At 48.2% G+C, this 13,407-nt stretch overlaps 1 protein-coding gene across 1 annotated transcript in view; it reads right to left on the bottom strand.

Moving 5' to 3' along the window:
• The window catches only part of MYT1 (myelin transcription factor 1), a 31,295-nt gene extending 20,046 nt beyond the window's left edge, over positions 1 to 11,249 (bottom strand). The window contains exons 1-8 of the mRNA XM_085241789.1: positions 11,195 to 11,249; positions 9,380 to 9,410; positions 6,498 to 6,560; positions 5,720 to 5,967; positions 4,092 to 4,964; positions 3,361 to 3,498; positions 1,879 to 2,014; positions 965 to 1,078 (exon numbers count right to left, since the gene is read on the bottom strand). Coding sequence (XP_085097915.1) covers positions 965 to 1,078; positions 1,879 to 2,014; positions 3,361 to 3,498; positions 4,092 to 4,964; positions 5,720 to 5,967; positions 6,498 to 6,560; positions 9,380 to 9,410; positions 11,195 to 11,249 — 1,658 coding nt within the window. The remainder of the gene's footprint in view (positions 1 to 964; positions 1,079 to 1,878; positions 2,015 to 3,360; positions 3,499 to 4,091; positions 4,965 to 5,719; positions 5,968 to 6,497; positions 6,561 to 9,379; positions 9,411 to 11,194) is intronic.
• Between the last annotated feature and the right edge of the window lie 2,158 nt (positions 11,250 to 13,407).

A 13,407-nucleotide genomic window follows, 5' to 3' on the forward strand; every position in this document is an offset into this window, starting at 1 on the left:
CAGCAGTGGTGAGCTCAATGCATGGCCACATCGAGCAAACCTCTCCTTGCCTGCGGAGTCCCTCTTCAAGCCCTGCTTCTCCGGGTTGCCTATCATGAATCAATTTGTCTTGCATATAAATTGTATATAAATGGCCCATTGTTATTCTCCTTCCCGTGACCTCTTTCCACCAGTGAGTCCCCGGAGCGGGAGCTCCTTGGAGCATGGAGCATCCTCGTGACGCGCTCAGAGCACGCTGTGCCCATCGCGGGCTCTGCTGCAAATAAATAAGTAATCACCCTAAATGGCCTTCCTTTGCAAAGCACCAAGCTCTGTGCACCGGGGTGTTCAGCAGTCCTGGGGAGCAAATAAATAAATTAATCACACCTCAGTGCCTCGGTGGGAGTGCTGCCGTTCCTCTCCTCCTGCTCTCATTGCAAAATAACTAACCATATTACAATCCATCTGTAGCCTCATGAATCACATTGGCTACGAAAGCAGGAATCAATCAGGGACATCCTTACTGCAAGACAGCCCTTTCTCCCAGGAAGAGAAAGATGGGCGAAATAACAAAATAGATGTGAGCGCTTTGGCAATGAGCGTAGGCTAAGGAAGGAAAGCGGATGGACTTGCACAAAACGACAATTGAGTGATTTATATGTAGCCTAAATCTCCTCCTCCCCCTCCTCGAGCCCACCCTACTTATAATGCTAATATAATAGCCATAATTCTCCAGCAGTTTGCATTACGGTGCTATCGGCACAAATGCCTTCTGCTGCACTGCTAAAACCCTTTGGCCTGTAGCCTCAGCATTAATTGATGCTACAGAAGCAATTCATTGTCCTCAGTGCCCTCCCTGGGATCATCAATTAAATATCTCCCCACCTTGGCGAGACCTATGATCATAATAACAGGACTCAGCAGTATCAGGATACAGCAGGAGCAAGCTGGCTGCTGCTGCAGTTCTGCTTCCCACCCCACATACCTGAGGATCCGGTCAGAGTTGGAGCTGGGCTTTGAAGGATCACCAGACTGGGTTTGTTGCTTTTCATGTGATTTGGCTAATTTTTCAGCAGCAGCAATGGGGCACCCAGATAAACTGTGAGTTAAAAGAGAAGAAAAAGTAGAATGTGAGGAATGTACGTGGAAATCTTCACTTGCTCCCGAGTCTCAGAGCTACACTGAACCCCTGAGAAAAACGTTTGCCTTCAAGGTTTTCCTTGTTAGTATTATCCTATTTTACCATCAGTGTTGGCCAGCAGCAAAGCAGCCAAACATCAAGTGCCCAACCTGTCCTCTCCTGACCCCATCTGAGCTGAAGTCCCACAGCAGCAGCACCTAAACTCCCACATCACCTGCACTGCAGACTAACGGCAGCCTAAATATTGTGGAAATCCTCAGAAAGCCTTCAAAGTGCCACACCACCAAACACAAACATCACTGGGCATGGGCACCCTCTGTTCCACATCTCCTCCTTGAGCCTCCACCTGCACCCACAGCATTGCTCTAGCCCAACCATCAACTCATCACCACCATACCAATAAAACTCAATGCAACATCTACTCTCGTTATGAACACCCACAGGAACAGCAACTCCACCACTTCCCTGGGCAACCTGTGTCAATGCCTGGCTATTTTTTCTAAGAACAGTTTTTTTCCTGACACCCAACCTGAAATCACTGCTCCATCCTGCTGCCCTGTATTATTCTTTGCCTTATCACAGAACCATTAAGGTTAGACAAGACCGTTCTGGCTATCTAGTCCATTAGGATCATCCCTTCTTCACTCACTGTGCTTACAGCACCTTCAAAAGTGAGAGCTGTAATGTAGGAATAAACCCAGTGACCCTGGGGCTGTGCCCTGCTGGCCCGGCCACTACGCAGCAATGGAAGGTGGTACCTCCTGTGCGTGTTGCGGTTGCTGTTGACGTGACCCTGTCCTGTGCAGCCTGGCGTGGGGCATTTCAACACGTTCTCGTGCATCGCCAAGACTTCGGAGCAAGCAAGGGAAGGGAAGGAGGAGTGGGAGGCAAAAAACGATAAAAATCAGAGAGAGAGAAAAAACAAAACACAAAAACCAACCCAAGTCATCAAGTCTTCGCTTCCTAGAAATCAGGAAGCGTGAAACCCTGCAACTAGAATATCTGCGTGGAGAAAAGTAGATTTACAAGGCAGCATTGCTCAGGTCAGCACTAGATTAGCATCTGGGCACACAGCCGGGGCTGCCTCCCTGTTTGCTGATTGCAGTGCAGTTCCCCCACCCAGCCCCCACTGCCCGCTGCTGTTTTGGAGCTAAGTCTCCCAGTTTCAGGTAGTTTTAAAGTGATTGAAGCTGTATCTCCGCTTTTATCCTGAGGACTAGCCTCTGTTTGATTTTTGAACGTTTTAATCTTCAGGATTATTGCTTCCTGCAGTGCTGACCTTAAAAGTAAAGAAAATAATTTGATTTGCAAGCCTTTCTGAAGCACGCATCTTGTGTTATTTATTTATTAATATTTTTTCTTGCATATGAGCCTGTGTGAAGATAGCTGTGCTTCCTCCTTGTTTCCTGCAGCTCTCTGTTTATGGCAGGTCTGCAACATTCGAAATTACTGATAAAGAAGGGCGCTTTTTTTTTCTTTTTTTTTCTATTTTTTGGCCTATTATACCATTATCATAAACATAAAACATTTATTTTTATGTCTATGCACAAGGAAAAACTATTTAGGACACTGGTAGAGAGGTTGAAATAAACTCTCCCTACGTATCTGTATATAAAAATCTGTTATGTTGCTGATAAATATTTTCTGCAGAAGAGAAGAATCTCAGTACAGTGCTTTGTGAATTCTACAGCAATGAGAGCAGAGAAAACTCAGCTGTCCTCCACATCCTGAGCATTTCCCCTCCTTTGCCATATGGCAACACCACCATCCTTGGACGCCAGGAAGGAGTGCTCTCTCCTTCTCCCCAGTGTGATAACCCAAATAGAGAAAAACACAAGAAATTCAGTGTAAAGATGGGAACTGTTCAGCACACCTCTGGAGGTGGGCAGCAGTCGATTTTAGAGCACCTTTGATTTTCAGAGAAGGGACCTCATTCTCCACAGGATGGTGCTAAAATCTTCAAGAAGGGTCTGACTTTCCTATAATCACCACAGCATTTCCTGTTAAGATTATTATCACTTTGATGGGGAAAAGCATACCAGAATGGTTTGAAAAAGCATTATGCCATGCCAGAGACTCAGTTACACCCCAAGAATTAACGTCAGACCTCTGCTAGGGTCTCAGCCACCTACTGCCCTACAGTTGGCTCTACCCACCAGATGTGAAATTCTCCCCTTAGAAATAAGGTTCCAATCTAATTCCAGCAAGCTGTTATCCCACTGGGCACCCAACCATGTACTTACTCTCAGGGGGGATCCTGTCTTTGTGCGGACAGCCAGAGAGGCTGCGGTGGTGAGGGTAGAGCCCTGTGACATGGCCGGTCCCATCACAGCCAGGCGTTGGACATTTGATTTCTCGCTTCTCAGGTCTTGAGGGATCTAAAGGTTTCAGAGAAAGCATGGTGGTAAGCAAGTTAGCAGTTTTGGAAGGGAAAAGGTGGGAAGGTTGGGAAAGCGTATTTGAAAAATGGTCATGGGTGCTTCCCACCACTCTTCCAGTCTCTGAGGGAAATACCTTTGGGTTTGGAGACTTTTTTTGAAAGTGCAACTGTAACACTGGAGACAAATTGGAAAAGCAATTTGAGCATCTACTGAGCTGGGATATGGAGTCACTCAACCTACCAAGCCTGTACGCAGCTGCACATCAAGCACATGCCAACCCCTCACTGGCTGTGGCTGGACTCCTGCTCTTGCTCCATCTGGGTTTTATACCAACTCTATGGTTCAGACTAAGATTTTCAAGGCCAATAGGCAATTTAACCACATGATTCCCCTGCTGAGACTTGGAGTCCTCCATCATTTTGCACGTTCACTGTTGCCCTCTATCTATGTCCTAATTTCTCTGGGCATAGAGAATTTGTGGCTAAATTCCCTGCGTGTGTTGTGAGCAGCCTACTTATCCTGAAGGTGAGCAGGTCTGTCCCTGGGAATAGGAAGAAGAACAGTCATGGAGACTCATCCCCATACCCCACCTTTGCCATAGTAGCTCTTTCGGATGCTGTCCAATGGTTTGCTCTGCTTCTCGTCGACCTGGAAGTGCTTTACGTGTTCTCCTGGCAGCCGGCTGGGCTCCCTCACAATTTTCACCTGCTCAGCTTTCAGCGCAATGGCCTGTTCCAGAAGCCCCAGGTTCCCCCTCGTCATCATGTCATACATTTCTGACTCGTCGGTCACCGCTGACTTCTGGGAGTGGGCATCATCATCTTTGTCGTCATCCGACCGGACCTCCACGATGACAGAGTACTCGGGCTTAGGGCTGAACTGCCCTTCACAGTGACTTTTCTGTGTGTCCTGAGAAGTGTGAGGAGCTTCTTCACAGACCACTTCGGGAGTCATTTCTTCCTCCTCTTCCTCCTCTTCTTCCTCCTCCTCCTCCTCTTCTTCTTCTTCCTCTTCCTCATCTTCATCTTCATCCTCATCTTCATCCTCCTCATCCTCTTCCTCTGCTTCAGCTTGCATGGCCTTCTGCAGCTTGCAGGACTCTTCACAGTTCATGTCGTCCTGGTGCTCCGGACACAACTCGCTGCTGCGTTCGCTAGTGACCTCGATGACTTCCTCTGCATCCTCAGTCTGGATGATAATCTCCTTGTCACATTCCTCCTCCACGATCTCCTCTCCTGCATCCTCATGGACCAGGTGCACAACGTTGGATGGCGGCTTGGACACCTGCAGCTCAGCTTCGGGCAGCTGCCCTTCGATGGCGAGGGTTTCCTCTGCTATTTGGCCTAGGTTTAGGAGAGAGTTGGCGATTATTTCTTGGTAGTTGCTATAGTTGGCCTTGCTGGGCCCAGACGTACTTGTTGCTGGTTTTTGTCCGTAATGGGCTGATTTTGTTGGGCTTCTCTCTGAGAAGGTTGAGGGAAGAAGACAGAAGGAAGAAAGAAGGGAGGGAAGAAAGAAAAGCAAAAGGAGGAAAAAAAAAAAAAAAAAAAAAGGAAAGGAAAGTAATGATATACACTTATAAACATCTCTTTGTCCTCTTTTAAGCTTAATTGAAACTACAGCCTCGCTGTTGTACACCTGGTGCAGTCTAATTTATTGAATTGGGGTATGGCAGATAAAAAGCAGATTTCCTCATGAGAGCTTTTGTGGTGCTCAGATACAAGCTGTTTCCCAGAACCCAACCAACATCAGCTGCCTGTCCTTCATTCTCAGTGCTCCCCAAACAGGGGATCTGCACAGTGGGGTGATGCCACGCCAGGACCCTGGCGGACATCTGGCTTGTTTGCGTGTTGCTCCTGCCTCTAGAGAGTGGATGGATGTACAGCTCCTGCTCCAGGGAGCCCAGCCAAGCCCACTGGCACCAAACGAGGACTGCAGGCTGCCATCCTCATCATGCAGAGAGCTCCTTTGTGCTTTCCAGGAGCTCCCCAGAGAGCATTCCTGATGGAAGAACTTTCACTTTGAAGACCCCAAGACAATCAGTGCGTAAGCCATCACAGCTTAACCAGAGCTCTGCTGCTGTGCTTCCACCAAACATAATAACTGCAGGACCCATCATCGTACATGATTCAGAGGAGCTATAACTCTTGGTTATTAACACTCACTGCCCTTTATTCATCTACAGAACACAGCTCTGCAATCAATAATGACAAAGCACCTTCTGCCGGCTCGGGGCTGTGGGTCTCCTCCTGCTCCACCGCCTCCGCCTCATCCTCCTCCAGTGTTCCCTCTGACTCCTCAGAGCCAGACTCCTCCTTCACCTCGGCCTCCTCGCTGCCGTCACTGTCGACGTTGTAGCCTTCATCCAAGGCCAGCTTGAGCGGGTGGGATTTGCGCTTCGACACCAGGTGTTCAGCCTCCGCATCTTGAAGTTTCCTCTTCTTTGCTAGAGGGCAGCTTTGCAGACTGCCAGTGGGATTAAGAAGCAGAGAGGGGGCATTGCCCTGGTGAGAAAGGCATGTCTAGAGCATCTCAACCAGATAGGAAGAGGCAAGGAGGGTAAATATCGGAATATTAAAAAATATATAGTTTTTTAGTATTTTTAATCTTTCATAGCCAGAAAATCTGCTATCAGACATTGACTTCGTGCAACACCCGATACTGGCTTTGCAGAAGGCAGTGCAAACTTGCCAGACTCACACCACCAGCCCGGTCTGTGGACAGCTGTTGTCCAGGGGTCAGGAGGACCAACAGCACAGCACCACTGCTGGTAACAGCTACCACAAAACGTGGCGGAGGACACAGAACCAACCCCTGAGCCAAGTGCTGCTGCCCTGGGGTCTGCATGAAGGCTGCTGATAGCCTGGTGAAGGAGATGCCCCAACACCCACCCGGACTGATGAACCAACACCAAGCACCATCTAGACCAGGTTACATGTGTCTTTGGGTTGCTTGCTGGCATTTTTCCACCCCCATTTCCTCCGACCCAGCCTTACCTTCTGTGTCTTGCGTACTTTCCACGGATGTGTCCTGAGCCGTTACAGCCTGGGGTTGGACAGCTTGAGAAGGAAGCAAGAAACCATCAAGAACAGCAATAGGGCTGGGAGAATTCACTTTCAATCAGAAGTGTATAAACTATGGTCAGTTAATCAGGTTCTGTGCACAAGAAACAAAATAGCCACAAAAGGGGAGATAATTTCCCTCAAATGCTGCAGCTTGTTCCTTTGAAATCCAAGTTAAGAGGGCAGGAGAGCAGCTTTGCAGTTTGCTAAAAATTAATGAAATGACTCACCCCATTTAATTAGATGAATGGTTCATTATAGTTTTATGAGTATGTTTAATTAAGGATTTGCATGTGTAAGAGCAAGCCTTTAAAAAGCAGACAACTACTGCTCTCTGCTTCCCCACCTGCACCCCGCGGCCTTTTACGCCAACCATGGTGCTCTCACTTGATGGAGAATGGGGGTCCTGGCACAAAGACATCGGGGTCCTGTTGAAAAGTACAGGCTGGAATAGGTTGAGGATGCTCAGCTTTTAGCCATGTTGCCACCAGGAGGCATTGCTCCAGAGCACCCACAGCCTCACTTCTGGGGGAACGGATGGGATGGAGGTGCCCAGATCTCCCAAGTCACTGCACTTGTTCCTACTGCTCAGCAGAAAAGGACTTGTTAAAGACTTCCCTGGTTCTCTGGGTAGCATCCCTCGGCACGGGGCCACATGCTTGCCCTGCAGAGGTAATTAATCCCAGCTCCAGAAGCAAGAAGGGCCTCAGATAAGAAGCATTAAAGCAAATATTTTCTGGCAAAACCAGATTACGGCATTGATTATAGGATGCCCAAGTGACTTGCCTGATGTCTGAGGGATTCTGGAGACGTGTAGGATTAATAACTTCATTTAGCACCATATCACCCTTGGCTCAGGAAGCTGGAAGCACTAATGAAATCTCTTGTGACAGCACAAGGAGAGAAGGCACTGCCAGCCCAGAGGGATCCGGCCAGCCTGTTAGGCTAGGAGTAAAAGACATGGGATGACACTGAATAGCACGAGGTCAGACTTTGGGGATGCAGAATCTCTGCTCTCAGCAAAGCCCAGCCCTTACAAAAAGTTTGGCATCAGGTGGATGGGAGTTCACTGATGAAGCAGTAGTGCTCCATGCACCAGGAGGTTGGGTTGTTAACGGTTGGCCCTATACAACACCATGCACAGCCCAAATAGTCGCATTTGAAGATAATTCACCCCAAAACCGGGACATGCACAACTGGCAGCTTTCCTTTCTGCTGATGATCTCCAAGTCTATTTCATTTTAATTACCCTCAGGCCCAACTGAGGCTGCTCTGTGCCCCAGACACACGTCGAAGTGAGAGCAGGCAGAAGACAGAGCAGTGTTTATGGCACCAGCGATGTGCCCAAAAAAGGCTTCATTCAGCAGGAAACAAGGACAGCTCTGATGAAGATGTTACAGGCTCTTAGAAGCATTCCTGAATCAATTAAAGCTGATTTCCCCCACCTCATTTTTAATGTGGTGAAATGAAGCCTGTAGTAAATAATAAAAAAGAACAAGTCGGGCGGCTCAGATCGGGGTTTTCCGTAGCAGGTGGCAATTTGGGATGTCTCCAGTGTGTTCATTTAATCCCTTAAAAAGCTGCAGCACAGAGGTGATGCTCTGGGCCAGGGCTTCCCCATCCCCACACCTCTGTCCCCTGTGGGGTTTCGTGCATCTTGGCAGAATCCCAAAACCAGAAAGGGGCTTCAGGGTCTATTGAAGCCACTCTCCTTCCCTGCCACAGCCACTGCCCGACCTGCTCTCCCCCTCCTGAAGCCTTCATGTGTTTGACAAAGGGGCCGCTTATTGTTATGCAGACCGTGCCCTGCTTCCAATTAGTCGATTAATCGTCCAGTTAATCAGGCAATTAGGTGACAGCTGCAGAGATGGCTTTGTGGAGCACTCTGTCCTGCCCCTTATATATGTCACCTGCTCCAATTACCACCTCCACTCAAGTGTTCAGCAATAAAAGTTGGAGAAGTGGTGTGCCCGCCGCTCCCTCCGTAGCTCTCCAGAGTCATCGGGGAGTGGAGGAGCAGAAATGCTCTGAAATTAGGTTGGTTAAGGTCCAATTGCTCTTTGACACGCACGGCTTTCTAACGGAGCTGCTAAGCAAGGCAGCCCCTGCTATTAGTGCCTGCTCAGGTTAAAGACTCCTACTTCTCACATAGCCCCTGTGCAAGGTTTAAAGGCAGCAGAGGGGCCAGGGAGGCTGTTTTTTATAATGAGAAGCTCTGTAGGGCCACAAAGGCTCCAGCTCTTTTGGCTGGTGCTGTATGCATGCCAGTGCTGCTAAATGAGTGACAATGGGACCTCAGTGGCTCAAAAAGGGACACGGGGCCAAAGGATGAGCATCTGGCCTGAGAAGTGATGTTGCATAGAGTTGTTTGGGGGCAAAATACACAAAAAGATTCTGCTCTGTCCCTACTGATCCTGTAACACTCAGCAGGACATCAGGCCTTGCTGAGGTAGATGGAGGTTCTTCAGTCTAATGCAACACACCCAGAGCTTGTGTTTAGAATCATAGAATCACTCAGGTTGGAAAAGACCTTAAAGATCATGGAGTCCAACCACAACCTAACCATACTACCCTAATTTTAACAACCCTTTTCACTCCTTTAGCCCCTGTGGTTCCTCCAGCATGTGTTGACCAAGTGATGCCCCCAAAAAGTTGGGCTGCAGCGACGTGCCCACCCATGCAGCAAGACCTCCACCCACCAGCCCCATGGGTTCACTCCCCACACCAGGTCCCAGCCTGGTCAGCAGCAGTGGGAGCCCAGCACAGGGTTCTCCATCCCTCCCACCAGCACCAAGGAGGAGGAGCAGGGTTCTTACCTCACCTCCTGGCTGATGAGCTCCGTGGGCACTGGGTGTAGGGCAGGAGACAGCAAGGGAAACAAAGACACAGTCACAAACCCGCATGGTACTCGAGTCCCTGCAGGGCACCTCCCTTGGCAGGGGATGCTCTCCTACATCTACTTTCCCATTTGGGAAAGAAAGGACAAATCTCTGCCATCATTTCCTGCATGCCAGCCTGCTGGAAATCATTAAGTTTCCTTGGAAATGCTCATGCCTGCTTTTAAGCACATGAACACGTGTTTGCAGCATCAGGGGTTACCTCTCTCTTTAAATGACAACTTTAAAATCAGTTGTGCTATAGTGATTTACATGCACAGGACTCAAATACCTGCAAGCAAGGACTGTTTTCTCACAGCTTGTTTGCCTACAGAATATGCTCCTTAATTACTTTTTGCACAGTTCACTGATAATTTGCTGCGGTGACCACTTTTACTTCTGTCAAATCACTAGGCACATTTTTCTCCCTTATCACACAGACGTGGCTTAAAAGGCAGACAATACCTTGTAGGGGTGTTGGGGATTATCCCTTGTCGTCAATAGGAGGACATCCCACTGCTTACAGCAACAACACACAACATCACATTGTTGCTGTAAACCTCCCATCCAGCCGAGAATCCAAACAATCAGGAGGGGAAAAAAAAAAACAAACCCACAATATGAGCTAAATTTGCCCAGGCTAAAAAACTATCACACACTTGCTCAATTTGTTTGAGCTAATTGAGTTTCCTGGGATCCAGCTCCCAGTGGGATGACTCACAAGCTTCAACAAACTGGAGGCATGGGCAAGTCCCACGGTGCATTCAGTAAATTACCTTTTCACATCTAGAAACCCAGATTGGAGTACGGTGATAGCAGGTTGTGAGAAAATAAATAGAATCAGGCCACTCTCATTAGCAAAGTGAGCGAGAGCTTTTATGGAGGTGCAACAAAACAATGAGACCCACATAATTCAGTCTGATTCAGCACAAGTGGGTTTTGCTTTGATTTTTAAAAGATGCTGAAGAATGCAGGGAGAAATATGGGCCAAAATAAAGTGGGGTGGTCCGGCACAGCCACAGGGGTGAAGCTACAGCCTCCACATTCACATAGGCAGCCCCATTCATCCTTCCTCTCTGACCACCTTTGCAATTAATCGAATCCACATCCATAAAAAGGAATAAAAGCTGCAAAGGTGCTGTGCAGCCACCGTGTGAGGCCGTGGGGCCACCCAGGCAATGCGCCACGCTCTGCATCACAGCACCTCACCTCCTCCCCGAGAGAAAGCACAGGATGAGAGAGCTGCACATATTTTAATGCTGGAGAATAACAAGCAATCAAGCTTTGCATTAACAAGTTCTCTGTCCTCACGTCCCTGCCGGCAGACAGCCCTGTTTGCTTCTGCAGCATGCACTACTTCTGCCAGGCACGCTCAGATGTGCAACTTCAAAGCTGCTGGCAGAGTGTGCGTGATGAAAGCCCTGGGAGCTGATCTGAAGCTACAGCAATTGCCATCCCATAAAGCAACGCATGCAAAGGGGTTTTTGCTTTTTGCCTTTTTTTCTTTTTCTCTTTTTTTTTTTTTCCCCCTTAGGTGCAGGAGATGATGGAAACAGGGAAGGAGGGTTAAATATTACGAGGAGTCATACACATTTGTGGCTGAGAGTTTTTCAAGGCTCGTAGACAAAGCTCATCAGAGGCAGAGAGGAGGCATAGATGGTGATTTAAAAAGACCCACCCGGCATGGATTTGGCAAAGCAAAGCCCTCTGGGGACAAGCAAAGTGCAGGGAGCTCAGGGATAGCCAGTTGCTCACCTCTGACGGACTTCGATCGCGTGCGTGCTCTCTTATCATCATTTTCTAAACTCATCTGGAATAGAAAGAGAAGGTAATTGTGTAAAGATAACATGAAAATTATCACCAGAAGGAATTACCCCGTGTAGTTGTAGCTCTGTGTAAATAGCTGAAACAGCCCTTTCTGGTGTTGCTTGTAGTGTTGAAGCCAAAGTTATTCATTTTAAAGGTGGAAGGAATGAATTGAACTCCCAATATTAGCAACTTGATGCTAATTTCCACATCCTAGGACACAGGAAGGACTCTCTGCTGGTAGAGAGCACACAGTTGGAACAGCCCCATCAACGACAGCCATGGGGTCCAAGAGCCTCTTGCTAAGATTAGAACAGATTTCTCAGGATTCACACCAAAACGAGTGACCCAAAACCTCTGCAAGCAGCCAGCAAATTTCAGCATTCAGAATTCTCTGTATTTTTGGTGGAGCTGATCCTGTGCCTGGGTAGGGTGACCCTTCATGTAACGTACTAAAGAGCAACCTCTCCTCTGTGCTCAGATTTGACACAGAGGGTGCATCAAAATAACCTCTGCGCAATGTGGACATCAAACAGGAGGGTCTGCAGGGAACATGGGCATGAATAAGTAAATCTGCGGACTTCAAAGCATTTGCTATTAATTAAACATCACAGCGTGCCATGAGGAAGGCTGAAATGCAGCCAGCACTGGGCTGCAGCACGGTCCCCATGCCACGGTGTGGGTAGGAGAGCTGAAATTAGTCATAACCAGAGCTGGTAGCAAAGGCAGAGGGTGTCCAGGCAAGGGGACACGATGCAGCCAGGATAGCAGAAATGGGATGCGTTTCACTTGTGAAGTTGCCAAAGGGATTAGGGACTGATTTAATGCATCACTTCTATCCTGCCCAGGGGGATTGTGGTTGCTTGGATGAAGGTTGCCCAAATCTCCTTGTGCAGCCATCCAGCAGGGATAGGGCTCTGAGCAGCCTTATCTGCTGGGTAGCAACCAGCCCACAGCTGGGAGGCTGGAACTGGGTGATCTTTAAGGTCCCTTCCAACCCAGCCATTCTATGATTCTACGTTCTACAATCAAGGTCTCACAGACACTACATCTGAGTCAAACACCAACAGGGTAGGCAGAATGGCAATATGAAGGGCAGTGAACGGAAACCTAACAGGTTGGGAAGGAGGCGATTCTGGCTTTAATGCAGAACATGACACTCTGGGACATTTTCTCCTGGGAAAGAGAGAGAGAAAGAGGGAAGAGGACTGCTTCCAAGGGAGATTTGACATAACAGTAACAAATGCTCTTCAGCACGTGCTCTTTGGAGCATCCTCTACAAGTCCAAGCAGGAGCCAACCAGCTCCTATGCCATCTCCAAATGAGAAAGTTTGAAAACAAACTCAAGTGAAGGAGAGACATGAAAGGAAGGGACACATGTAGAGAGTATGTGCTGCCCCGCAAGTCTCCCATATGCAACTCAAAACTTTCCTCGCTGGTTGCTGGGCAAGCAGGGGGAGGTGACAGAAGTCCCAGCCAATGGGGCAGCATGGCTGGAAGCCCCTCATTGTAAGAACCCCTCTGCCAGAGCCCTCCAGCAACATGCACCAACACAGCAATTGATGTGATTTACCGGATAGGAAGATTGGAGAGAGAAAAAAAATCCTAAGAAAAGAAAGAAGAAAAAAAAAAAAAAAAAAATAAAAACCTAAAGCAATTTATGCATCCTGTCAGCATTCAGCTCCTGGCACCGCGGTGTAATGCTCCACATTTATTACAATCTTCCCAATAACACAGCAGCCAATTACCATAATTTCTATTTTTAAAGCCCCAACTCCCCAAAGACCAGTGGCTCATGCTTAAAGTGAGGAGAGGAGCAGGTGTCAAAGGGACTTCATTACATTTATGAGCCTTTCAGAGCCACCCAATACTCAGCATCGCGCTAATGCCACGCACAGACAATGCTACACGTGACTGCTGGGAGCTCATGCTATACCAAAACGAATTTCAGAGAGGAATGGTTTTTTGGTGGTTGTATTTCCTTTTTTGACAGCATTCCCAGGGACTGGCATGCCTTCAGCTCGTGCCTTGGCAATACGGGTTTCCCGATGATAAATTATTTAGAATCAGTACAGGGCAGGCTGAGGGCAACCGAGCTGGTTCACACATCATGAAAACAGCCCAGAGGAAGGGACCAAAGGGAAAGCATTGAAGCTCAGGTT

The sequence above is a fragment of the Meleagris gallopavo genome, chromosome 22 (assembly GCF_905368555.1).
Source record: "Meleagris gallopavo chromosome 22, MGAL_WU_HG_1.1, whole genome shotgun sequence".
In the NCBI taxonomy this organism is placed as follows: Eukaryota; Metazoa; Chordata; class Aves; order Galliformes; family Phasianidae; genus Meleagris; species Meleagris gallopavo.